The following is a 26,321-nucleotide window of genomic DNA, read 5'->3' as shown; positions in this document are numbered from 1 at the left end:
TCTGAGATTATATGCACCTATGTTATGAATTTCAAAATTCTACATGGCCTACGATTTATTGTATTCACAAACTCGGCTACCCATGCTGCCCGCCTGCCCGGCAAGGTGACACAACGTTGGCCTTTTACGACTGAGAGGTGACAATGAGTCTGTTGCAAGTCAATTTAAGAAGTTGTTGTGCTGAATATCACCACAACAACAACACAGCACAGACTGTACAAGTAGGTGAGTGATAGAGCAAACAGTAATGAACCCGATCATAACTTTACTTCTTGAAGAAGACGTTGTCCTCTTCCCAGAACCATGTGTAGGTTAGGTTGCGAGGGTAGGCCTCTGCCTGGCAGGTGAAGAAGGCGTCCTGTGAGATGTTCACTGTAATGTTCTCCGGTGGTGATATAATAAACGGAGGGCCTGGTGGGGAAACACACAGAATCAGTTAAACAAACACAAGGCTAAATATTTTCATTGGCAGCTCTAATAAACACTTATCATGTATGATATTTTGCTTGACAGGACATCTGTTTTTCTAGAATGAAAAGGCAACTCTGCTCTCAAAGCTAAATTCTGATCATTCTGGTCACAGAAATCAGTCTAACCTTTAGAAGGTCCAAATGTGACTGGTCACTTTCAAAACACTGATGATGCAGCCAGCTGCTGACGGGTTCAGTTCAGAGAATCTTAAAAAAGCCAACTGGACCTTTTAGGTTAGTGTAGCTGTTTCATCTTTCACCCGAGAGGCTTCTTCAGTCCTTCAAACAAATCATAGGGAGTCCCGGGTATTTAACCCCTAGTGTGGGTTGTTCTCTTTGGAGTTACTCCTGAGGTTCACTGACCCACTGAACATGTAAGATGAGCCAGTGTTGGGTCATTACCATCACCAGGGCTAAAGGGTGAAGCGACTGTAGGACCTTGCCCTACCCCATCATGTGACCTTTTGAGGTCACATGAGGCAAGGTAGGAATTAGGATTTAAGCGCCTGGGAAGGGATGTCAAGACTGCACTGGCAACCATGGACCTGCTCGATGGATGAGCAATTCAGTCAACATTTGGGAATCTCTTTGCTCGCCCTAGAACTCATTTTTTGTTTTTCTCTCACCCTCCCATAATTCTTGGTTTTCCACAGTTTGAAAATTTTAAATCCACAGATCAACTGCAGTTGCAGTTTCGCTATCTATTTCCCTACTTTCATAAACCTCCAGAGTTTGTCTGACAGCACCATTCCCAGTTCCCCATTACACTTGCGTATCGTTAATCTTTTTTGTTCTGTGAATAAATCTTTTGAACCTCTTAACTGTGGTCTGAGTCTGCTCCCTGGTTCTGGTAAATGCAAAAATATGACAATTTGTTGTCTTGATTCTTGCTTAATTATCCAGGTAGGTAAATCCCAAAAGGTTGATTCTGTTCATTCTGGACGTTCTCAGTGGGAGAAACGTTTCAGTGGGTTTTCATCAGTGGTTGTTGATCAATGGTCGTGACAATTTATATATTAATGATCAAGGAACTGACCTCACAGCCCTTTGTTCATTCAGTGGGTTGGTTTCAGTCATTATGCAATTGTAGTGTTTATAAAGTTGGGGAAACCTGCAGTCAGCTGAGACTGAAGAAGTCACTTGGATAAGTGATGATTTCTTCGCTTTCCACGCTAGGTCCAGATAGAAAGAATCAACCTTTTGGGATGACACGTTGTTACTTTTTGCAAAGTTAAATTAGACGATTTTGCTATTAAGAGTTACTTCTGTTGTGTGCATATGGCTGTATTTGGCTCATGACTGCGTGCAGTTTGATATTGAAAACATAAAAACTGGAGAATTCTAAGGGAAGTTTTGAAGCACTTCCATCCCAGTCCTGATACACGCAGTTAGACATGTTTTCTACAGACTGAGTAACTTTTTGTTGTTGGATATAGAAAAGTTTCTTTCTCCTTAAGGAGTGTACAGTTGGTCTTGTCTTTGTTAAATATACCTCTAATGTGTAAGCCTTTTTTTAAGGTTCAAAGAAAAACGGTCTGGGAAGCACGGTTTGGGTTGTTAGTTCATCAGAAATACTTTCTCACTGTGGCTGGACAAACTGTCCTCTTCTGAATTCTCACACCAGACAGTGGGAGAAACATTCATGCGACTTAATGAATTAGGCAGGTTCAATTTGTGACCAAAAACAGTTCACCTTGTTCTGCTCCTCGTGAAAATTAATTGGTGTGGCAGCAGCCGCAATGCATTTTCAAGGAAGCTACCAGTAAAATGCTGAAATTAATACAAACTAATTATGTGTCAACTCAAACCTGTTCCCAGCTGACTTTTTAATGTCACGAGACCCTCATCAAGGACATTTCACATCTGAAAATTCCATTCCTGTCCACTGAATTGTGAGTTGTCATGCCGAAATGTAGAAATAGGCATTTATGTAATGATGATTTAACATGTGCATCAGACACATTAAAGACTTAAGGATTGACCAAGGCTGCAGTTACAGTTTTTTAACTGGCACTTAAAACCACAAAGCATGAATCATATATCATATGTCTACAGAACAAATATTGATTATGTAGGAATTAGTTGGCATGCGCTGGTTTGGGGTCACATTGGGACATTTCTGGCCGTAGACTCTAATGCATGGATTAACACCACCACCTCTACTCTGAATTCTTAATGTCACTGCAGACCTCAGAGCCATGTCACATACTTATTTTGCACTCAGTGAAGGATTATGAAAATTTATTGAGTGATCCATGCTGTGCCAGATGGATCCTCGTTGCAAGCATGGATGTAGTCACACTGCGATTTGCAATCATTTCCTCCCTCTGACCATAACCAGATCTATAATCACACTGTTTTATCTGCAAATACAGTATTTACTGCTTTCTGCTAGATAGTAGTAGTAGTGGTGTGGAGTAGGTAGTAGGATTTGTTATTTATTATTATGAGTCCTTAAAAATGTGACAATATTACTCAAAACAAGATGTGATGTAAATGTAAAAAGTCTGGGGTCATTTAATGTAGAAGACCTCATTTAAATATGTCGACTTTGTCTGAAGTGACAAAAAGCTGAAGGCAACTGAATTGAATGCTGAAGAGAATTTTCTCTTTAAATAACTACATAGAGACAAAGAATTTACTAAAGGTTAATGGAGTAATGAAAGAAACTTGCCAGCAGTCCCACGTGAGCACCTTTATTTGCTGATGAGCCACAATACGCAGGGCTAATTATGTTTTTTATTCATGCAAAACAAAACAGCTAATTGACATAGTTTCCCAATGAACTGGAAATCTGTCACAAAGAATCAGAATAATGGAGTTTATTTTGTGTTTATGAGGGATTGTAAAACCTGCAGTAAAACTACTTCTTCATTATTGTAGTTATTATTATATACCTATATACCTTACAACATGAAACGCCTCAAGGCGACTGTTCATGTGATTTGACATTATAAAAATGAAACTGAATTAAATTATTTATTTTCTCTAGAAAAGAGAAGCTGACACATGAACCGACCTGTAGTTTGGCAGAATTACTTTACACATCATTATTCTTAGTAAAACATGTATTTTATTTCAGCTGAAAAATTATTCATGTATTATTTGTTCACTTCACATGCACTGTAAGGACTCTTTCAACCATTTCTATTGGATCTGTAAGCTTCAGCAGTATGAGCTATTGCTTGCTGGAAAATACAATTTATTGTTTATATGTAACTTTACGTTTAGTAACACATTCATAGTATAATGCAGCATAATGCAATCATAATAATAGTATATTAATTTCATTTGATAGGTGCGCTTTATATTGCAAAGAGTACAGACAGTGGCTGACAGAGCTGAAGAAACAGAACAGTACCTTGCCAGCAAATTAACCCTTCTCTTTGAAATCCCTGTAATATGAAAACCCTAAAATCAACCTACTAATATTACACAGACCATCAAATACAGACAAAGGAGACCCCACCCCACCCCAGCATCTACACTATAACAGCTGCTTTGGAATAACCTTTGACTTTCTCCTAATGATGCACGTATACACACACACTTATGAATGAATTTCCACTTTGTTCATAACTTGGCTTCATACAAGGATGGACTTTAAAGAATATCACCAACATGCGCACACACACGCAAACACACAGACACACTCAGAGCCAGTGTCGCAACTTAAAACTGCTAGTCTCATATGTTAGTTCTGATCTGTAGCCCACAGCCTGATCCTTTAACAGGCACAGCATTTCCATCTGCCAGGCCCTTAGCAGGACAACCACGATTAGGCCTGTGCTGGCTCACTGTGTTGTTGGTGTTTGAGTGGGGGTGTGTGAGTGAGTGTCTGTTTGTGTGGGTGCCAACACGCCCTATTTGGAACCAGCTGAGTGCTGGAGATTTGTTGGCACAGGAGTCTTTTAGCTGATCTGCTGCTCAGTGGCTTTCCAGGAGGGCTTCTATTAATCCATCTCTACCATAAATTATACAGGATGGGTCAAACAATCACTCGGCCCGTGTTTTGGTGCTTAGTCACAAAGAGAAACGTGATCTCTGTGAACATTGTGCCTGCCTGTTTTGTGATAAATAAAAACTACTAACAACCACCATATGAGGTGAGAAAACCCATTTCATCCAACAGATTTGATGAACGCATGAGGTCAGTAAAAAATATTAAAAACAAGATAACATAATGTTGTCTGTTAGCCACTCATTTCCATCTGCAAAGTCACACTCAGAGGAGTTAATCTGAACAATTACAGAAGTCAGGGTCCTTTTCTGATGTTTTAGAAACCACAAACATACCTTCATCAGTTAGCATATAATTGTTACTATTTCATACCATAAAATTTATTCAGGAACTAAAAATTCTATAATGTAAAACACATATATTCAGTTGTTCAGTTAGTCATAAGGGGTCATCATAGCAGATAGTTCTGCATATTTGATTTTGCAAACTTTTTATGCAGAGTCTGCCAATTCAGAAACTAAGAATTCTATAAAGTTTAGAAAAGTCATTATAGTTGTTCATTAAATGAACTTGAATGTCTATACAACCTTTCATGAGAAATACACAACAATTGTTGCAACGTAACATAGTGCACTTGATAAAAAAAGTCTAACGGTAACCAAGATCTAGTTTCTCATAGGGGCCCATGAGAAACTTATCAGTAATATCCTGTTCACTGTTCAATATTTGTGCTTTTTCTTTGTCCTTTTCTTTGTTCAGATAATTTGTTACACAAAACCATCTGGGATCTTCGGGTCCAAAGTAGGACTGTCACAAGAACGCTGTATTGGTGAGAGCTGTGTCAATAATGCACAAATCATAATATCATAGTAACTGTGAAATAATTCTATTTGTATGTTTTGTACAGTTATGTTTACAGATCTCTGACCACACCTGTGCACTTATATGTTGATCTATAAGTCAAAAAAAGAAAAATAAACACCTTAAAGAAAGATTTGCATAAAGGTAGTAACACTCAGAATAAGTATGATGTTTTTTAACATTTTGGGGACCAGGTACATTAGCCTCTGACATCAGAAGTAGGAAATTAGAGTTCATCCACTCATTCATGCCTTTAGTGCCTTTAAGATGATTTGGGTCATCTATTCAATTCAATTCAATTCAATTTTATTTATATAGCGCCAAATCACAACAAAAGTCGCCTCCAGGCGCTTCATAGATACAGAGAAAAACCCAACAATCATATGACCCCTATGAGCAAGCACTTTGGCGACAGTGGGAAGGAAAAACTCCCTTTTAACAGGAAGAAACCTCCGGCAGAACCAGGGGCGGTCATCTGCCGCGACCGGTTGGGGTGAGATCTGGCTTCATAGATAAATAATGATGCGTATCATCAGCATAACAATGAAAACATATGCAGTGATTTCTGTTAATATTGCCTAAGGGTAGTATAATGTAAAAAGTATTGGTCCAACTATAGAACCCTGTGGAACTCCACGACTGAGTTTAGTATATGAAGAAGACACTTACATGCACAAATTTGAATCTTATCAGGTAGATACAATTCAAGCCACTGCAGCACAATTCATTTAATATCAACTGTGTGTTCTCTATAGTAAAATATTGGGATCAATGACACTGAACATTTAGAGCACAGAGATGACTTCACCGTCAGAGGCTATAAGGGAACTAAGAGGTTCCCTTATGATTTGAATTCCGATTTGAATTCCAGTCTTATCAAATCTATGCTATCCCTATCCAGCAGTTTCAAATATACTTTAGTGTTTTTTGGTCCCTGGAATACATTTTACTACAGTCGCTGGGGTCTCTAGTGGGGGAAAAATCAACTGGAAAGGTAAACGAGTTGTTGGTGTAGTAGGGCCTATGCCATCAACAGGTTACTCACAAGCCAAGTATACTGGCTCATATATAGGCTGTTAATGATATAGGTTTAGCTATGTGGGAAGTGAACTAGAACAGCATGAAGCCAAGGCCTCCAGTAATATTATGAAGAATCCTGGAGTAGTTCAACATGCACAATAAGCAAATATGCAGGACTACCTCCATTTCTTTCCAACATATGGCTAAAAGTAGAAACATCATTTTTCAGAGTGATGCTGGAAAGCTAGTTTATGCATTTATTACTTTGAGACTGAACTAGTATAATTTCGTATTAGATTGTTCTAAAGGATCCCTGAAAACTCTTCAACTGACCCAGAATTCTGCAGCAAGAGAACCAATTGGGACATTGTAACTTCTGTTTAGTTGCTTCTTGTTAAATCCAGAATTGGATTTAAAACGCATACAAAATCTTCAATAATCAGTCATATCGTCACATCATCATAGTGCCTTATTATCCTAACAGAATACTTTGGCTTACTTGTTGTTACCAGAGTTTTTAAAAGTAGAATGGGAAGCAAAGCCTTCAGCATGAGGTCGCTCTACTGCAGAACCAGCTCCCAATTTGGATTAGAGAGGCACGCTCTCTCTACTTTTAAGATTAGGCTTAAAACCTTCCTTTTTGATAAAGCATATAGTTAGGGCTGGACCAGGTGAATCTGAATCCTCCTTTAGTTACTCTGCAATAGGTCTAGGCTGTTGGGGGCTTCCTATGTTGCAATAAGCATTTCTTCTTCACTCATTTTCTTCACTCCCTGTGTGTGTAGTCAATGAAAATGGTTCAATTAGAGATCAAGTTTCAATTTCCTCAGTTCAGTAGTGGTCAGATCATGTCCATTCAACTGTTGGGAAGTGATCTTTAACTTATATGACCTGGGATGCTGTGGTTAGAGTGTTATTATTTTTCCTCTTTGGTCAGACAAATCACCTCTGAAGTTGCTGCAAAGTCACACATTTAAAGGATATTTACTTTTCATTTCCAGAAGAAAAATACCAGCGACATTGAGAAGTGACGTGTGTATGATGGAAGACATCAGAGACAATTACTGATTCCTTTGGTTTATATTTGATGATTTTGTGGTGGAGCCTGGACTGAGACAGACGAATTGCTTTAGATACAGAAGTTGACATTTAATTTAGAGCATGAGTCAAAAAAAAGCATCCACTCATTCTTATTTCTTTATCTTAGCTCACATGCTCCTGATGTACCATGTACTTGTAAGACGTCCCTGAACTAATTTAAGCATTGTCTTTCTAGTCTCACTCCTAAACACACTGCTGCATCATACACTATTTAAATTCTGCTCAGCCTGGTGTGTTCATATGAAAGTGATAGCATGCTTGAGGGAGCAGCCAGCTGCTATCAAAAAGGTTGTGACTGTTTTACACCAGGCAGAAGACCGATTTAGATGATCACATTTTAAATTAGGGCAAACTTTTACATTATTAGCAATGCTAGCAGCATGTCTCAGTGAATAGAAAAATGTCTGCTAATCCTGCAGCATGATACTGCTCAATTATCTCGGCAAAATGCAAATTTAGATGTCACTGTTTGACCTTAACATCAAAATACCTAAAACAGCTGTGAACTTTTAGGGCATGGGCGCGGGCCCTTGGTTGGGTTGGGTGGGAGGTCTGTGGTGTCTGTTACATAAACATTCACAACTGATACTTTCAGTCCTGTGGGTTGGAGAGAAGTCGTCTGTGGATGTATGTATGCTATAGTTCATGTTTGTGTTATGTCAGTGAGTTTGCACAAAAAGGTGGGCAGAAGACACGCTTTCCAAGTGCTCAGTATATATCAACAGTTGAGTATCAGGCGTATCATTACTCATGTTCTGCTTGCGTATTCAAGTTTCCAGCCATGGCTTTAAAAACCTACTTCGTCTAAATATTAAAGCCATATTGCAATGCAGGGATGCAGTTCTATTGGCCTATTGACCTTTGTAGCTAGCTACTAAAGCTAATTAGCTGAAAAAGTAGCAGACAGGACTGCATTAAGATCATATATGATTCTGTGATTGAAATAACTAACTGGGATCAGAAACACTGCCAGAAATCATTGTATGTGTTCTCGGTTTGGTGTGCCATCCATGAATATAGGGTTAAAGGTCTTTCGTGAAAAGAAGACCTTATATGTGAACATGATCCAGAAACTTGAACTTCAGAAACCAAACTCGATTAAAAATGGACTTAGGCAAAGTGAAAAACAGTTCTCTCGTCAGACAAATTGAAATGTAGAGTTTTTGTTGGAGAACATGCATGCCAAATGTCCTGAATAAAAGAGGAGAGGGACCATCCAGCTTGTTATCAGGGCTCAGTTCAAACGCCATGCATCGAGTACATGAAGAAACATGTGCATAAGTGAATTGAGCAACTTCCATAACTGCAAAGGCACCATCAATGCTGAAAAGTTTAGACAGGTTTTAGAGCAATATATACGCCCATCCAGATTACAGCTTTTCTGGGAGACCTCCTATATTTCTGCAAGACAATGCAAAACTATACTTCATCTATTACAGGAGCATGGATTTGTAGTGGAAGAGCCAGGGTACAAACTGACCTCCCCGTAGTCCGGACGTCTCACCAATTGAACGGTTTTTGTGCATCGTGAAATGAAAAATATGACAAAGATGACCCAGGAGTGTTGAGGAGTTAGAATCCTCTATCACGCAAGAATGGGGCAACATTCCTTTCCCAAAAGTCCAACAACTCGCCTCAGTTTCCAGATGTTTAGAGACCAGTGAAAACAAGAGGGGATGTGCCACAGTGATCTGATATGTTTTCACGTCAGCAAACTGAATTATGATATTATAATATTTGCATATTATCTGGTAACATGCTATTTACTAATGTGATTATTTCTGAAGCAACGTGTTAAACATAGTGAACCTAGAAATTCTCATCTTTCTTTAGTTGCTGCTCTCTCCAGTAGAATCTACACACATTGAAATGTATCAATATTCAAACACTGACGTGATCACAAACTCACAGTTAAAACACCAGCCTCTATAAAGTAATATCACTTTATCTTTAAAACCAGACAGAGAATTAAATTCAATAATAGATCTGTCTGCCCCAAAGTCATATTTTTAAATTCTCAACGTAATGTATTTGTGCTATGCCTCTGCATCTATGAGAGCAGAGCAGTTTTCTCCAGCAAAGCAGCCATAGACTGACCATCATTAAACCATGTGCTGCATTTCAAAGGCAGTAAAGGGAGCTGACGTGATTGGCCATTATGGGAGCCCATCCAAACTCCACCTGCTGATACCACATTTACCCCCACATACCCACAGAAATGGATTGATCCTGCTTCCCTGATGGAATGGTGCTATTTTTAGCAAAAGAAGTATATGTACCATAGTTTTCTGCGCGATGTGATGATCTACTAATATGCAGTGACAGGAGAAAACAACCCAGAATGACAATGAAATTGTGAAAGGATCAACATGGCAAGTATGTGTCATAAACAGCACTGAAAAGCAAAGCATGCAAGTGTTTAATATACCCAAATAGACACTCACTGTTAGCTCAGAAGGTATGCTGTTATCTGTCTGTTGCTGTGGGGGATGGTTTTGCATAGAAAATGGTGCAGAGGTTTAGGCTCTGAGATGAATGACCAATAAATTTGGCTGGTTTTGCAATGTGCTTAGTTTCTGTGTGTGACAGGTAACGGAGGGGGACGTGTGCTTTTGGACTGAAAGTGTCTCACAGTGTGACACTGATGTTTTCTCTCAAAAAAAAAAAGGAAAAATCACAAATCACAATCTTGCAGGAGCATATTCCCCACGTCTGATACTGCCTAATAAATCCTGTTCTGACACTTCTCAGTGAACTTTTAAAATATGCTAGAGCTAACAGATGTTTGTCAGTGTGAAGTTGCAAGTTTTACTTCAATCTGGCTCTAAATTTATTGAAAAATGATTCATCACCAATGGCAAGTCCATCCTAACAATTTGGCTGAAAAGATACATTTGTGTAATAATTCTACAAACATCCTTATCATTTGTATTCTGATGGTGTGCTCGCTTTTGTCTTCCCAATACTGTAGGCACAGCTGATCCAATTTCCAGTGTTTTAGAGCTTCATGACCTGCTCTCTTGAGTCTAGTCAGGTTTGGTCTATGCTGAGAAAACTCATCGTTGTTTAGAATGTCCTGATATGTCACTTAGCTCTGAATCCATATTTCCCTACTGTGCTAGTTAGTCTTGAACTTGAAACTTGAATTAGCAGATGGACGAGCCACAAATCTACCTAAGTATAATCTAAATGTTGCTTTCCGGGGAGGACACGGCTCAAGCAAATCTGACCTTTTATGTAAATTGGTTACCACTGACACTAATCTACTTCAATGTTATACTGATGACTTTTACTTTTGGCTGCTCCCTTATTCCCAAAGAGTCGCTTCAGCAGGAAGCTCTGCGTGTGTGATTTGGATGATTTTCACACCACATGCCCTTCCTAACGCAACCCTAAATGGGATTTGGGTTTTCTTTAAAGACTAAATCAGGGATCTTTTTAGACAAATGTGTAAACCACTACACTATGGAGCCACAATGTTTCTAATATTTCCACATCCTAAAATGTTACCAAGTTTAACAATTATGACTGACTTTCATTTTGGTGTGAGATGTTTGGACTCGTCTATTTAAAAACATTCCCTGTAAAACTGTAAAATACAAAAAAAACATCTACTTTTCATAACTCCTAATGAAATCACCAAGGGAAGGACCACAGGACAGAATGAAGATGCAATATTGGAAATCCTTAAAATTCCTTACCTTGTACTAGCAGCCGTGTGGTGTGAATAGCCTCTCCCTGGGGGCTGAAGGCTCGACACATGTAGGCCCCCCGATCTTCCCGGGTGATGGATAGCACCGTCAAACTCCCATCGGACACCTGAGCGCACACACAAACGTAACTTTAAACGTCAGTACTGAATAAAACCCAGAAGACAAATAGTTTTGTTGTAATGAGCCCCCTCCCTGAGCCTGGTTCTGCTGGAGGTTTCTTCCTGTTAAAAGGGAGTTTTTCCTTCCCACTGTCGCCAAAGTGCTTGCTCATAGGGGGTCATATGATTGTTGGGTTTTTCTCTGAAAGTACTATTGTAGGGTCTACCTTACAATATAAAGCGCCTTTAGGCGACTGTTGATGTCATTTGGTGCTATATCGCAGTACAGAAACAAGACAATCCTAAGTGTTAAAAGCAACTAATCAATCAAAGTCTTTGAATTTGGTTGTGAAAGTGCCAAGGAGTTAGACCCATTCGAGATCAAAAAGTAGCTTCCTTTGATTTTGACTCGGTCTGCTAGGTTTAAGTCCTTCGAGCAGTATGTTGTGTTATGCAGTGTGGCTGTTAAACATTTCCCTTTACAGCCAAACCTCTTATAGAAGCAAGTCTTGCTAATTGGCAACCATTTACAAATGCCTCCAAGCACTTACTTGAGCAGTTAATTTGAACTTCTATCTAAATTAACTTTAACTTCAGCGGTCACCAAGAACAAAAATAGAATCATGGGTTAATCCAAAAAATGAAACACTCTCTGAAAAAAATGATTTTTCCAGGTGAAAAGTCTTTTCTGAATGAGACCTGGCCAGAGGGCAGCAAGTTGTTTGTTATAACAAAAAATGCCTGCAATCAACATCATCTGCCAGGTAGTATGTCTACTTGCAGACCAATCCCTGTTATTTATTGCATGTTTGTTATTCCCATATCCCTGTATGATTCCTGTAATATCCAGGTTCCTGACCACATACAGCTTCATTTTATGTGCTTCCTTAGTTAGACATCTGAGGACCCACATGAAGACAGAAAATATCAGTGTGAAAGTTTTTTATTTGGGGCAGACACTCAATGACCTTAGCAATAACAGAACACCAAATAAAAGGGTCAGTAAATCAGACGCAATAACTGCAGAACCCATTTTTGGAAAATGACTTTATTTTTTCCAGATCGTCGCTGTCTTGCATAAAACCTACTGAATCGCTGACTTGAGTTGAGAGCATATCCTAATTTTTGGCACCCCCTCCACCTGCTGGAAATCTAGGCAACCGCAACCATCCCTGGGAGTTTCATCTAACAGCCCATTTCCACAGTGGAAACCCAAACAACACCACATTACCACTTATTTTGTTAAATTAAAGCACTGCTCACCATCCAGATCTGTCTTCAGAGATTTTTCTCCTAAATCAGATCAGAGTGCAGCCACTCATATCAAAACCAAATTGTTATTCAGATTAAAATCTCTCCCACATCTTTGTGTTAGCACATGCTCATGGTTTACGGTTGTTATCAGTCTATAACAGCCCAAAGTATCGTGACTAACTTGGGAGAAAGCTGCTGCCTGAGAGAGGGACAAATTTATATGTATAACTCTCCTGTGAACAAAGCTCAGTCACCTAAATAATTGATCTAAACTGAGGGAGTCATTCCCGTTCTTCTTGCAGGATTCATTACTGTACAGCAACAAAACGATCACAAAAGGCTTCTTTTTAAATGAAAATAAAAGTTCTGTTACATTATGTGTGAATGGAATAATGGTTACTGAGAAAAACTCCCAGTGCTGGAACACACAGTGAATCTTATAATCTCTGATTGTTGAAAGTAGTAAGGAAACAAGGAGTCAAGCTGAGGAGTTGTCTGTTAATTGAATGTTGCCATTTCAAACGTAGATCTCTCAATCTAAAGACTGCGAACGCATTTATTCAACCTGAGAAGTTAAGTCACAACAGCCTGACCCGAGATGCTGTTACAGCTCAAAACATCTTTTAAGTGACCAATGTGAGACGTTCAAGGCAGCAACAGACTTTCACCAGAGAGGTTTTAAATGTTATTCCTCTCCAGCAGACCTGCAAGCCAGCACTAAGCTCCCTGCCATCCAACCTTTCTGATCATCTTTGCTTGTTGGGAAGCTTTTATTGCAGGCTAATGAGATGCCATCAACTTGAGTGACACTAGCTTCTCTTCTCACCATCTCTCAGCCAGTGTGCTCCATGCCCCCCTACACACAAACACTCACAGTGAAGAGAACATGTGGGAGAAAACCATAACGTCTGCAATATTCACTAGACTTCTGAATTCTGCTCTGATGATTAAGACTACAAGACTAGACATCTGTGGAAGTATCCCTTGGCATTTTTTCCTTGTTTATATATGATGCTAAGAAAACTGAGCTAAGTGAAAGACCCCACTCACTCAAAACTGGTAGAGACCAAATGTGGAGCTACAAAAACATTCAATATCAGATTGTACTAAAACTTGAAACTAAAAGATGGTGTAGCCCCGTATCAGCTACTGGTGTAAAGAAGCAACAGTTTGCTAACAAGTAAACTTTTACATATTTAACTGTCGAGTCGGCACCTTGCTGGTAGACTTTGCATGATGAGGCCAGATGCTTCGTACAAACACAGTGGTCTCAGTGCCTGCAACTGTTAGTCTAAACATAGCATGACTATAGTAACATATTTAATAAACAGCTGATACGAATATAAAGTATTTACCTTATACTTGGCACTGCTGACCATGAGACTACCTTCCCGCAACCAGCTGACTGAGGGTTTGGGATTCCCAAAGGCTATACAGGTCAAAGTGATGCTCCCCCCCTCCTTGGCCTCCACGTACTGAGGTGGTGTATCTGTGAAAGTTGGGGGGGCTGAAGAGACAGAGCAGAGGTTGGAAAGGAAATATGAACAATAAAATTAATAAAGGTAGGAAACATACACAATAAAACAAAGAAAAACCTGCATAGCTGCTATTTTCTCTAGCTGCTACCTTCTTTTACAGAATGAATAGAAATAATCCATTGTGATGTGATAAAAGTCATATAAAATCAGTGGCTACCAGTGAACGTGGTGGTGAAAAGTCAGAAATCAAGACAGGGGAAAGTACTTTTTCATGGAACTGTTTAAAAACAATTTAAGAATTTCTAAGTTGTTGTTGGACAAAGATTGCCTGAGTAAATACAAAATGCAGATTTATTTCCATGTATTAAGGGAAAAAAATATGTAAATCTACCTGGTCTTATGTGAAAAAGTAATTGCACTAGCCACACACAGCCCTGATTACTGACAGATCTGTCGAATCACTTAAATACAAAGTGAAATAGGCTCTAAAGAGACTCAAGAACAAATGAGAAACAAAGTCGTTGACAGCACTGGGACACTAGCATGGAGATGCTTTGGAATGATCCTAAACAGGGTATTTTGTATTTATTTGGGTAATCTTCTTTAAGTTTTACAAATAAATAAATAAACTGCAACAAAGCTGACATTTTGTCATTACACAGTTAACTGAATTCAGAGATATAAACATACAGTTTTTAAAGCATAATATTTTTACAGTTAGAAATCCATTACTGCAGATTAAAGCGGGCAGACGGCAAAATAACTGTTCGTCTTTTCGGTCACTTTTTCCATATTTCTGTCTCCTTCAGCTTTTACAGTTTTACGGCTTCTGAACTTTTATAAGGATCCTTTAAAATCCTAATGCATTTGACCCTAATGACAAATATGAATTATATTTTTTGCTTTTTAAGTCCCAACTGAGTGCTTACCACAGCAAAAACAAGAACTGGGGAATGAACAGGAAGAGAAAAGAAACAACTAAAGACCTGCTGTACAAAGATCAGTACACATCAGAATTCTGCATTGTTAGCTGTCAGACTAAGGATTAGGGTTAGTTAAGTTGGGAAAAAATGTGATACTGTATTTCAGAGAAATCTGTTTACATTTAGTGGCGTTCTGATCTCTAAACCTCTGTTTTATCTCAGAATGCAGACCTCTTTACTTTTTGCAGACTTGAAGCAGACTGGGAGCAGCTTGACAATAGGAAGTTTTCTCCCAGATCTCCTAATACCTTATCATTAGGAGATGAATACATTTACAAAAAACATCTAAATGTTAAAACTAGAAATGTCTCATTAGCAAACACATTTAGAGTCTCAAAACCCAATTAATGAAGTCCACAGAACTTACTGTAGAAGTCAGCAAATGAACTTGGACAAATTGGGACAAGGCTTGTGTATAAAAGTGTTCCTAGGAGAACAGTGACCCCGATAACTGTCAAAGACATTTGAAGGCACCAAACTTCTTGGATGTCTGATCAAACTGTGTATCCAAACTTGCCCTGAATGATGGCTCTAACAGAGCTTCAGAAGTCCTCCCAGGAGGATAAACATTTGAGAAGCACACCATAAATCCTGCCTTCAGGGCAAACGAAAACCAGGTTTGGCTTTAAGAAAAGTCTGATTGTCAATGAGGGGCCCACCCAAAGCCCAGGCCAAACCTTACACAACACGTATACTTGCTGTTGAGACTCGAATATAGCTTTTCACAGGTACTTACTGAGGATCGACCAAGACTTAAAAACAGAGAAGCTGTAATTGCTGTCATAGTTTCTAAATCTTATTTGGTAGACATACCAAGAAAGATAACACGCTCACACACTCATAAGAGTGCTATAAATGCATGAACAGTTTAAAAGTATTAATGCTTTCAGTTAAAAAGTGAGATGCAGATTTGACAGTTTCTGCAGTAACAATGATTTATTAAATTAAGTAAGTGTAGTGACAGTTGATAAATTAATATTTTAACACAGCTAAGCCATCTGAGCAAGATAAACTCTTAAAAAAAAACCCTTCCTTTCAGAGTTTTGATAAGTGTGATTTTTGTTTTTTAAGAATTAAACATCAGTGTGCCTGACATGGTGCATTTGGTTAATACCATTTTTTAAAATCCTCTTTAGCTCCGTTGCTGGCTAGAATATAAGGAGGGATGATCATACAAGACAACTGGCACCATACTCCAACAGAAATACAGTTAAGCTGTGTTACAACTGCCCTGCCCCCACTGAACTCATGCCAATTACAGTCTATCCGAGTGCACATGTCAATATCGCTGTCAATGATTCAATGCAGATTTTGTTTGAGCATAATTCCTTTTTTGATATTCTCAATCTAATCACCTTAGGACTAAAGCTGATCTGCTTACATGTGTAATCTCTAGCATGTTATTCCATCTGCAGCTATGAGCCAGGCCATAGTGCTAATTCCACGTCTCACATTTTACCATGCCACACAGCTAAGACCGATTTTACAGTTATGGAAACGCAGACTTCCGACCTCATTATATAGCTGTATTTCCTTGTAACTAGTTGTCTTACTACTGGTTAAAATAAAGGGTGGATAAGACCAACTGTACTGCTATGGAAGACTGCTGGATACTGCAGCTGGCACTCAAAGTTGCTACCTAAGCTAGGTACACATGAATCTCATTGCCAGTGCTGTTATTTGCTCAACCTGTCAGTCGCTTTAATTTGGGCTTTACTTGTGTGTATGAAAATACAGTAATATACACTAGTACGTGAAAATAATATCACTTAAGGCAGCGGTCCCCAACAAATTCAGAAACATGTATTCAGATTGTTATTTAAAAATCATTTTTAGTTTTAAGCAATTTTTTTTTGACACATTTCTAAAATATTTGTGTGTTCTTAGTTGTGTTTTTTGTTTGAGCAGTGGAGAAACAGAGCATTTACCCCATTACAACTTTTTCTGTTATTTCTGCAGGGGTGCTTTAGAGCATTAGTAAGAGGGAGGTAGTCACAGGTTAACCATGCTCTGCAATGCAGTCCAGCAGGATGCTGTTCAAATATCATTGTGGAGCGAAACAGGATGAAAGTCAACAAACTGTTTTTGTAAACAAATCCTACGACTGACAAGCAGTGAAATTTAAAGGCTGTAAGTTGCAAATCAATTTCAATATGCAATATAAATGGCACAGCAGTGTAATAAACTGTTTTACCTCTTCTTCCACCACTAACAATAACTAATTACTATAATAACTAATTGGTATACTGACTACAGTAGCTATCTATGAGTCAATTTTTAATGCTGCATTTTGTCTGAGTGGTTAGGACACTCCACTGGCCAGTAATCATGTGTGCATCTGCTTTTTGACAGGGAGGAGGAACAGTGACCCCTTCATTCTGTTTTCCTCAAGGACCTTAAGAAGTGCTGAAAAGCTTGTGCGAGGGTGCAAACTGGCACACAGACGAGAAAGGAAAAGACATGTCAAAACTAAGGAGGGACAAACAGGCAGAGATAAAGAAGAGCAAAAAAATAAGAAAGACTCCATTAGACAAAAAAATAGAGATACTGGGTCTGGCATGTAGCATGCACTGCAAAGTGCTGCTGCAGAATGGTGTGCTTTTTCAAGATGGAGGCATTGAAGACCAACCCTATAACATTTGAACCTTTTTTTATTTTATTTTTTTGGTATCACCTTATCTGCATTTGGGCTTCACCATGACTGAAAGGACCAAAGAGTGCAGGACTTTAAATCTTCTAATTGGAAAAAAGCCTTAATACAAGCAAGGTAATGTTTTTCCCTGCTAGGTAACCTAGAATTTCACTTAATCATTCAAGCAGAAACTTGCATACTTATTAAACTGATTTTACCAACACTTCCCATCTTGCAGCTCATGTCTCATGTCTCCACTCATACACTCTTTCAGGAATGCCGATCTCAAGTGACAGAAGTTCACAGGAATGAAGGAGGCAATTTTACGGAACTTGTCTTTTTGCATCTCACCAGAAATCTAGAAACAGCACTTCTGTCTTAATGTGCCAGTCCTGCTGGCACTGAAGGCCACAGTGTGAAAACCAAAAACTACAGATGTTTGGCAGTGAGAGGTTGAGTGCAAACAGAAGAACTATAATTAGAAGTTCTGCTTCATCTAGATGGTCAGTATAGCACCAAGCCCCCCGAGTGTTCTTCATAAAGTTACTGGTCACACTTAAAACCCTTCTTCAATCAGCTTCACTGTCTAATTAAGTTTTTTGGGTTGACTATGTGTCTTCTTAGTTGGATGGTCAGAAGATTTGCATTTACTATAAACCAGCGGTCCCCAAACTTTTTTGCACCACAGACCGATTTATGTCCGACTATTTTCACGGACAGGCCTTTAAGGTGTTGCAGATAAATGCAACAAAATAAAACCAGTACCGGCACCAACAAAAAGAAAATTTAATCATAATACACAGGAAAAGACCCAGGGAAACAGAGTTAATGATAAAAACGATAAAAAATAAAAACATAAATTTCACACGTGATCTTCAACTCTCGTGGCCCGGTGTCGGTCTGTGACTCGGGGGTTGGGGACCTCTGCTATAAACCAAAGAAAAGCTGTGCCTGTATTTGAGCCTGAGCCTCTAATGACAAAATCAAATGTTTTACTTAACCTCTGTATTGTGTTCATATTTTTTGCTATTTAGCCAATATTAGCAGGTCTGATGGACCCACATTATTGCGTTACTAAATCAAACATCATAACAATTTATGTAAAAATACTTTACTTTTAAAGGCTAGCAATTCCTTAGCAGGTAGAGCAGGTCCCCTTCTAGTCAGAAGGTTGGTGGTTCAACCCCTGGCTGCTACAGCCATGCCTTAGTATCCTCGGGGAAGATACTGAACCCAAAGTTGCTGTCTGTTCAGTGCACGAGTGTGTCTGAATTTTAGATAGAAAGCACTTAAGCATATAAATAAAGTGCTTGGATGAATGATGTTGTTTAAAGCACTTTGACTGCTCAAGTGCAGCTGGGTTTTTCGAACAATATTTAATTTAAAGAAACAGAGATGATAAGAAAGGTATGGGTGGAGAAAAAAAAGGTTTTCCTGAAAAAATATAAATGAAGCAATGTTTCAGATCATTACTAATAAAACTAATATTACTTCTTTGATGTGAATTAGAAATGGACCCTAATTATGTCAGTGTATACCACTCAGCTACATTGAACAAATAAACTATTTGGGCCAATCTTCACATTTCCTATTTATTTTTCTTTATGCGTATTTACCTAACATATTTTAAGGTGGTGGAGAAGTGATGGTAATTAACTCTATTTACTAAGGAAAAAAGCTAAAAGTATCTCGCCCTATATGAAAAAGCAATTGTTTACTGTTTTTGCAGTGGCTTTGAGGCAGAGCTCTCAGGAGTGAGCATGAATTTCAGATCCTTTGGATTTGCATGGAAATGCTGTTCCACATCTTTTATATAGTACATCAGTCCAATGACTGTAAAAGGCAACCACAAAAGTAAAGGAAGGTCTTATTTTTCAAGCTATTAGCTCGTGTTCACACATTGGCTAGCACGGCAACTTAACAGATTAAAAATATGAATAATAATTCAGTTGCTGTATTTTTAATCACATCAGGCTATTCTGAATGGCAAAGCAAAAAGTCTTTTGAGTGGTATTTAAACTAATTAAAGATATCAACACTACAACAATAATTGTTAGTTAAGTTATTACAAGAGTGCATATAGAGAAAAACTGTATTTGATGGGAATCGAGGACCAGTTCCTGCAGAGAACCTGTTCCGGGTAGTTCAATTACTTGGTTCTACTTGCACTTGTGCTACTATCAGATGATTTCAGTGGATGTGCTGGAGGAGGAAAATAGTGGCACAGTCCACAGCATGGATATTTACAATACTTTAAATATTTGTTTTTATTTCACAAAATGACAACAGTGCAATGGTAAAGTGAAAACTCCAGCCAGAACAGAAACTGCATTATGTTGCTAACACAACTTCTGCTCTTTGCAATCATCTGCACAGACAGCATGCTAATGCTAAGCTAGCTAAGAACCCAGAGTGATGTTAAAGCTGAGTGAATGCCGACCGCAGCCCAACAGCCAGACCCTGAACTTCAACGTGTAACAAACTGCTGAGCAGTCAGACTATGTTTCTACGTGATCACGTTTCTAAAGTAGAATCACTGTGGCGATCGCTTTGAAGTCCCTTTATGCTAGTTTTTATCTTTGCCGTGTGTTCACACCTAATTACTGAGAGACAGATCCTGTATGTGTGTCCTCATTAGGCGAGGGATTTGTGTTGCTATACGTTAACATTATGAGATGATGCATTTCAGGTCATATTACAGAAATGTGGAAGTAATGTAACAAACAGTGTAACAAATGACCTTCTCCTTTGAGTAATTAAGCAACGTACAGCATTACTTTAAAGAAAAGTGTTCTGTGTCGTATTTGTAATTCATTACTTTTTCTGAGTAACCACCCCAACACTGATCACAACAAAGAGAGGAAATACCTCCAACATGTACAGACATTTGCCTACACAGCATAATTTAATGAATGTAATCTCTTTGATATGCTGCTTAGTGATGGTTGTAACTCTCAAAGCAGAGCCAACGAGAACCCAGTGAGAATCAGTAAAACAATCCATAAAGAATAGAATCAATAACTGATGTTGATAGAATCAGAATCGCTAAATTCTTATCAATTCCCTTCCCTACTTATATCCTTCCCTAGGAAGTCTAAACACCGAAGGCACCATCCAACTTCTAGTGACTGCATGCTTACATACCAATGTTCGGTATACTCACTTTTGCAGAAATTAGTCTTCTGTCAGTGTTTCTAACTTCCAGGGTATTTTAGCCACATACCATAATAACACATAGCATGGTACTATTTTTAAAATAACCTGGCTTTTTTTGTATAAGACTGTTGTCATAACGACCTCCACAAATACTGGCTACACCTAAACTGCTTTATCTTTTTCTTCTTAGTGGAAAAACAAAGGAAACACTGTAACATATTCAGCAGTATATTCAACACACTAAAAGCACTTCATTTTCAAACAGCTTGACCACTTTAATAAATTTTCTGTCTAAGAAAATGTAACAAAGTCAACTTCAGCACATCTGTTTTGTGAAGCTTAGTTTTAGCAATATATTCTGGAAAACTGGCATGCTTGTCAGCTGTCCCCTGTACACCACTGACTGTCTGACTACAGCGATGATCGGAGCCGTGTGGTTCATGCTTGGTACAGTGACAGGATGTTAACAGACAGTGAAGGAGTAACAGGCAGAGAGAAAGGAGGCTAAGTTAGGAGCCTGAGGCTTCTAAACACTGCTGGGAAAGAGGATGAAGAACCAAGACAAAACAAACGCAACGCTGATGAGACTGAACTTGGGGGGTGGGGGACAGGGGCTGCAGGACCGTATATGATCTGTCTGTTACCACAGCAACAAGCATCTTCATATGCTGTCTGATTAAGTGAGTTGACGAGTGCTAGAACTGCCACATGAAGGCAAGAATATTCTCATCTGTGAAGCCCTGTGAGTGTTAACACTCAGCTTGGTTTGTGCGCAGGTATTCTTTTCTAGAAGTGCAGCAAATCTGTGACACTGCATGTACAAGAGGGGACGCAGTGCTCTGCACAACTTTTTCAAGTCAAGTTCTTACAAAAGAGCCACAGTGTAACCAATCAGAAACCACAAATACTGTCAGTTGAACCACAACATTAACATTAACAATCCCAGTAAAGCTTTATGTTTTAACTCTTTCAAATGGCTGAAATCAAATCACTTTAGACAAGTAGAAAACAGAACATCTCCTGTTTCTCAAATGTGAGAACTTTTTTCTATTACATCTTTGTGACACAGAAGGATATGTATGGTTTCTGGACTGTTGCCTAGGTGAAACTAGTAGTCTAAAGAATCATATCAGCTCTGCAAATTCTGACTGATTTGTTAGACTATGAATTATAGCAGAACTGTATTTTAGTGATGCTCTATGGCTACTACAGGCAGCAGAGACACAGATATAGAAAGTGCTGTGCAATCAATTTTTTTTACCCTAAAATCTTCATTTGTAAAAATGTTTGTGGTGGGGCGTGGTCTGCCCGTAATCACGCCCGCTGGGTTAAAACACGGGGACTCAGGTGTGTGTGGTGTTGTTGTGGTGAGTAGGGCAATAAAGATGGCTCTGAATGATGATCTGTGGTCCCGCCGTGCCTTATTCTCACCACAATGTTCATTACATATTATTTGAGATGTAATGTCTATTGCACAGTACATTTGACATATGTATTTACTGGCTATGTGACCGAAAATCTGATTCAGCAATATTATCAAGTTGCTTACTCAATTGCTTATAATTAGCAAAACCCTGCAACCTTCTGCAGTGTTTATCTTTTGAAGTGTTCAGTGCCAGCCCTACGTTTCCCTGCTATTAGATTATTTTTCCCTCCACCATTAGGCTAAGCACTGCTAAATCCATCTTAAAAAGGGGAAGGACTAATCATTATGGAAACAGACATAAACAAAAATGAGAGTTTGCTAGCTTAATATTTTGCACAATGCATTTTGATAATAACTAGTATCGGAGCTCAGGGAATTCATGTGTTTTTTAAACCTGGGTATTTGAACACATATGCTCTAACGTTCCCCACACATTTTTCACATCCACCCCAGTGGCGTTCCATCAGGACAAGCAAGGCGGTGCTTGCCTAGTATAAAAAATTAAAAGAGACATCAGTTAAAATCAAAGTGAAAATGTGTTTCCATAATGATCTTAAACACCACAGTCATAAGGTTTCTCACCTGTTTGCAACTATTCTTTATATTATTGCCAAATTGTGGTCACAACTCTTAGCTAATGCCAATGCTCCCCATTTCTCACAAAAACATGACAAAATATCGGTGCTTGGGAAGAAGAGAAAACATATGGACACATTATATATTTAATGTCAAGGGAAATGAGACGCTTTATGAAACGTGTGCAGGAACTATCAGTAAAAACACGACAAGCTAAGACGTTATATTTTTATTCAGCTGAATCAACTTTAGTTTTGTCTGTGACAGGCTTGTGCAATTTAGTTGACTAGACTGAAACTAAAAGAATTTAGATGATTAAATTATTAAATTATGATTGCACCTAAATAACATGTTAGCAAAAACACTATTAAAACTACATCAAAATTTGTGTCAAAATTAACAATGCTGTGGAAACAGAGCTAGCATTAGAAAGAAAAGGAGCTTCTGTGAATTATCATTGTAACAAATAGGTTTTCTCTTACTGGTCATCTTGGCCAACATGTTTAATGTAGAATAGTTAAAGTGCAATGTCAGAACGTTTTCATTAATTCCATTAGCACGTGAGGAAAGAAAACCCTGATAATGGACAGATGGCTTCGGCTCCTACAATCTCTGCTTTAATAAAACAAGCAAGTTGATCTACTGCAGGCTCAGCCAGAACTTTCAAAATAGTTGAGAAGCTGAGAAATCACTTGGTTGAATAAATTTACAAAGTTTAACCAGCTGTTTTGCTAATACCCTGTCTTTCAGCTGTGATTTGATTTATTTTTAATATATCTAATTATATATTATCCATCCATCCATCCATCCATTCGCTTCCGCTTATCCTTTTCAGGGTCGCGGGGGGCGCTGGAGCCTATCCCAGCTGTCATAGGGCGAGAGGCGATATATTATATACCTCTTTTTTTTTTTTTTAATCAATGCATAGCCCTGCTTTTCTGAGTTTTTTAACATATAGATGAGGTAGGATGTTAAATATAGCAGCTGGGATTGGCTCTAGCCCCACCCGTAACCCTGATAAGGATAAGTGGAAGAGAATGCATGGATATGTTTAGATAGTTGTCGTTAAATAATTATAGATCAGTGCATAAATATGTATATATATTAACGTAACAAGGGACTGCATATGTATATATTAGGCTGTAACCAGAACAAAAATATATCATGAAGTAATTAGAAGTAGGAATTAATACGAGTACGCATCCTCCTAATGATTGGAGGAATGGCTTTTAATGATTTTCTTTTAACTGTAAAGCAGACATCTTTAATGACTAAAAAACAAGAATTGCTGCACAACATAACATTTATTTTGGATTTTTTTTAATCCACACATGATCAAAAGGACAAACACAGTCTAAAGTACAAACACACACCCTCACTAACATCAGGCTAAGTGTCACCTTGACCAGATGTTTTTGGTAGCCATCAAAAAGTTTCTTGCTGGATTTTAAACTCTGTGCCTCAGCATCCACAGACCTCGTTTTGTGATTTTTATAATATCACAAAATATCTCTACCAAATGACTGTGGAATATTTAGTAGCAAGGACTGGACTTGTTGCACAGGTCACATCCTACCACAGTATCATGCTGGAGTTCACTGAGCTCCTGAGAGCGACCGATGCCTATTATTGGTATATTTTTGGGGACAATATGATCTTTTCTTCTATGAACTAATCAAATAGAATGACTGACTGTACCTTTAAAATAAAAGATTTAAAATTGATATCTTCAAAGTGGCCTGTTTACAGTACTACAATGCTTTATTAGGTTTACATCTAACCCTTGTGTTGCATTAAAGATGTAGCACATGCAGCCTATTCACAGAATCTACATTATTAGGCATTTCAGCATCTGTTATGCAAACACTCTTTTATGTGTTCAGTGCATCCACAGGCTAAGAAATAACAATCTAAAAGACTTATCGATTTGCATTCATTATTTTGCATCTTTGAGGGTTGATCTGTTCAGTTTGTTTCTATTTCTGCTCAGTTTTGTTTTTCCATTTCATCCATTTGTGTCTCATTGTACCTCTGTACTTTTGTCATAGTTGTTTTGACTGCATTGTGCCTTTTTCAGTCGTTTTTTATGTGAGTCTTAGTTCCAGTTTGCTTTGCCTGTCTTTGGTATTTTCTTTTACGTGTCTTTGTATTAAGTGTGCATCTCTTTAGAAATGTTTTCATATTTTTATGTTAAACCTGTTTGTTTTATTTCTGAGACATAAAGAAAAGCAGAATCATTTTTGTTACTTTGTCTGCCTTTGAGTTTGAGTTTGTGAATGTCAAGAGACAGTCATTTGTATCAATTTGTGTTAAGTGTGCATCTTTCTTCAGCTCAAGAACAATTTGAAATCTTGGATTTCCATCGACAAGTGTAGCGCAATTCCTTCAAAGACTGTCAAAAAGTCTATATAAGAAGGTAATAATATTTCACACATACACAACAAAGGTATGACTTTGTACTTGTACTGTCTATTCAGTTATTGTTTCACACTGGCTTTACACTGAACCGCCTGAATAATGCATGATGTCAGATGCTTCTTACCGTTGACAGTTAGATGCACCCAGCTGCCGTTGTGGAAGGTGTCATACTGCTGCTCCAACATCAGCACCTTACACTCATACCAGCCGTGGTCGTCTGAACGCACATCCTCTATCCGCAGGGAGGACTTGCCATGCAGACTGGCCCGGCCTGGCCAAGAGGCGAAGCGGGAAGAGGACACGGAGGCGAGAAGGATGGTTGGATTGAATTTCATAAGGAAAATGAAGGAAAGGAAAGAAGGTGAGAGGTGAATGAAGAGAAGAGAGAAGAGGAACACCGAATGAATGTTAAAGCAACATCAGCCTTTGAACGACTCAGATATAAATATGCAGGGATCACATAGTGCTGACACTGACGTTCTCTATACTTTAGTTTAGAGCCATTTCTAAACAAAGATACTAAAGCACTGTTAATCTGCAAAATAACATGGAAGCAGAGCAACAAGTGCGATAGCTGTGTCTATCACTTACAGGCACAGCTAAAATTGTTGCTCCCACTAAATTGCCAGTTTTCAGCCAGCTCCCAGATGTTGGGAGTCACCTCCTTCTACTGGATCTGCACTATGAACGTGCTCCTTTCATTTGATTGCAGAGTGTCACAAAGACATGCGCTTTCTTCACAAAAACTGACTTGTACGGTTTCCACATTTTTTGACAGCTGAAATATTTTCATTTGCTTACAAACTGTTAAGCAAGTTTTGAAAATGTAAAATAGATCAAATTTTAGTCTGTCTGACATTTTCACACACTCTCCAAAATCATCCCAAGCAGGTATTCACTCATTCAATCATTCATTCATTTGGCACATCAGCACTCTTCATATCCATCTTCTGGGTTTTAAGTTTGCTTAGTCTTTTGTTCATTTCTTGCAGATTATTGAGATACTAAAGTTTAGTTTGGAGAGTCTTTGGGTTTTGTTATGTTTCTAGTTCTTGTTTAATTTCGTTCCCTTCTGTGCCCGCTCTGTCTTAGTCTCTCCTTGCTGTGTCCTCCCCTTCATCCCCGGTGTGTTGTCTATAATGACGCTCTTTTTCTGTTCCCTTCTCGCTCCCTC

At 38.5% G+C, this 26,321-nt stretch overlaps 1 protein-coding gene across 3 annotated transcripts in view; it reads right to left on the bottom strand.

Moving 5' to 3' along the window:
• The window catches only part of igsf9bb (immunoglobulin superfamily, member 9Bb), a 130,896-nt gene that overhangs the window by 62,946 nt on the left and 41,629 nt on the right, over positions 1-26,321 (bottom strand). For all 3 annotated transcript variants that reach the window (XM_085364285.1, XM_085364287.1, XM_085364288.1), the window contains exons 3-6: positions 25,272-25,418; positions 13,834-13,985; positions 11,115-11,232; positions 270-411 (exon numbers count right to left, since the gene is read on the bottom strand). In XM_085364285.1, the coding sequence (XP_085220411.1) occupies positions 270-411; positions 11,115-11,232; positions 13,834-13,985; positions 25,272-25,418 (559 nt within the window). The remainder of the gene's footprint in view (positions 1-269; positions 412-11,114; positions 11,233-13,833; positions 13,986-25,271; positions 25,419-26,321) is intronic.

This window comes from Diplotaxodon limnothrissa, linkage group LG10 (genome assembly GCF_057381915.1).
Source record: "Diplotaxodon limnothrissa isolate DT_005_m linkage group LG10, D_limnothrissa_male_GT1.1, whole genome shotgun sequence".
Taxonomy (NCBI): Eukaryota; Metazoa; Chordata; class Actinopteri; order Cichliformes; family Cichlidae; genus Diplotaxodon; species Diplotaxodon limnothrissa.
This window is presented reverse-complemented; position numbering and strand designations above follow the sequence as displayed.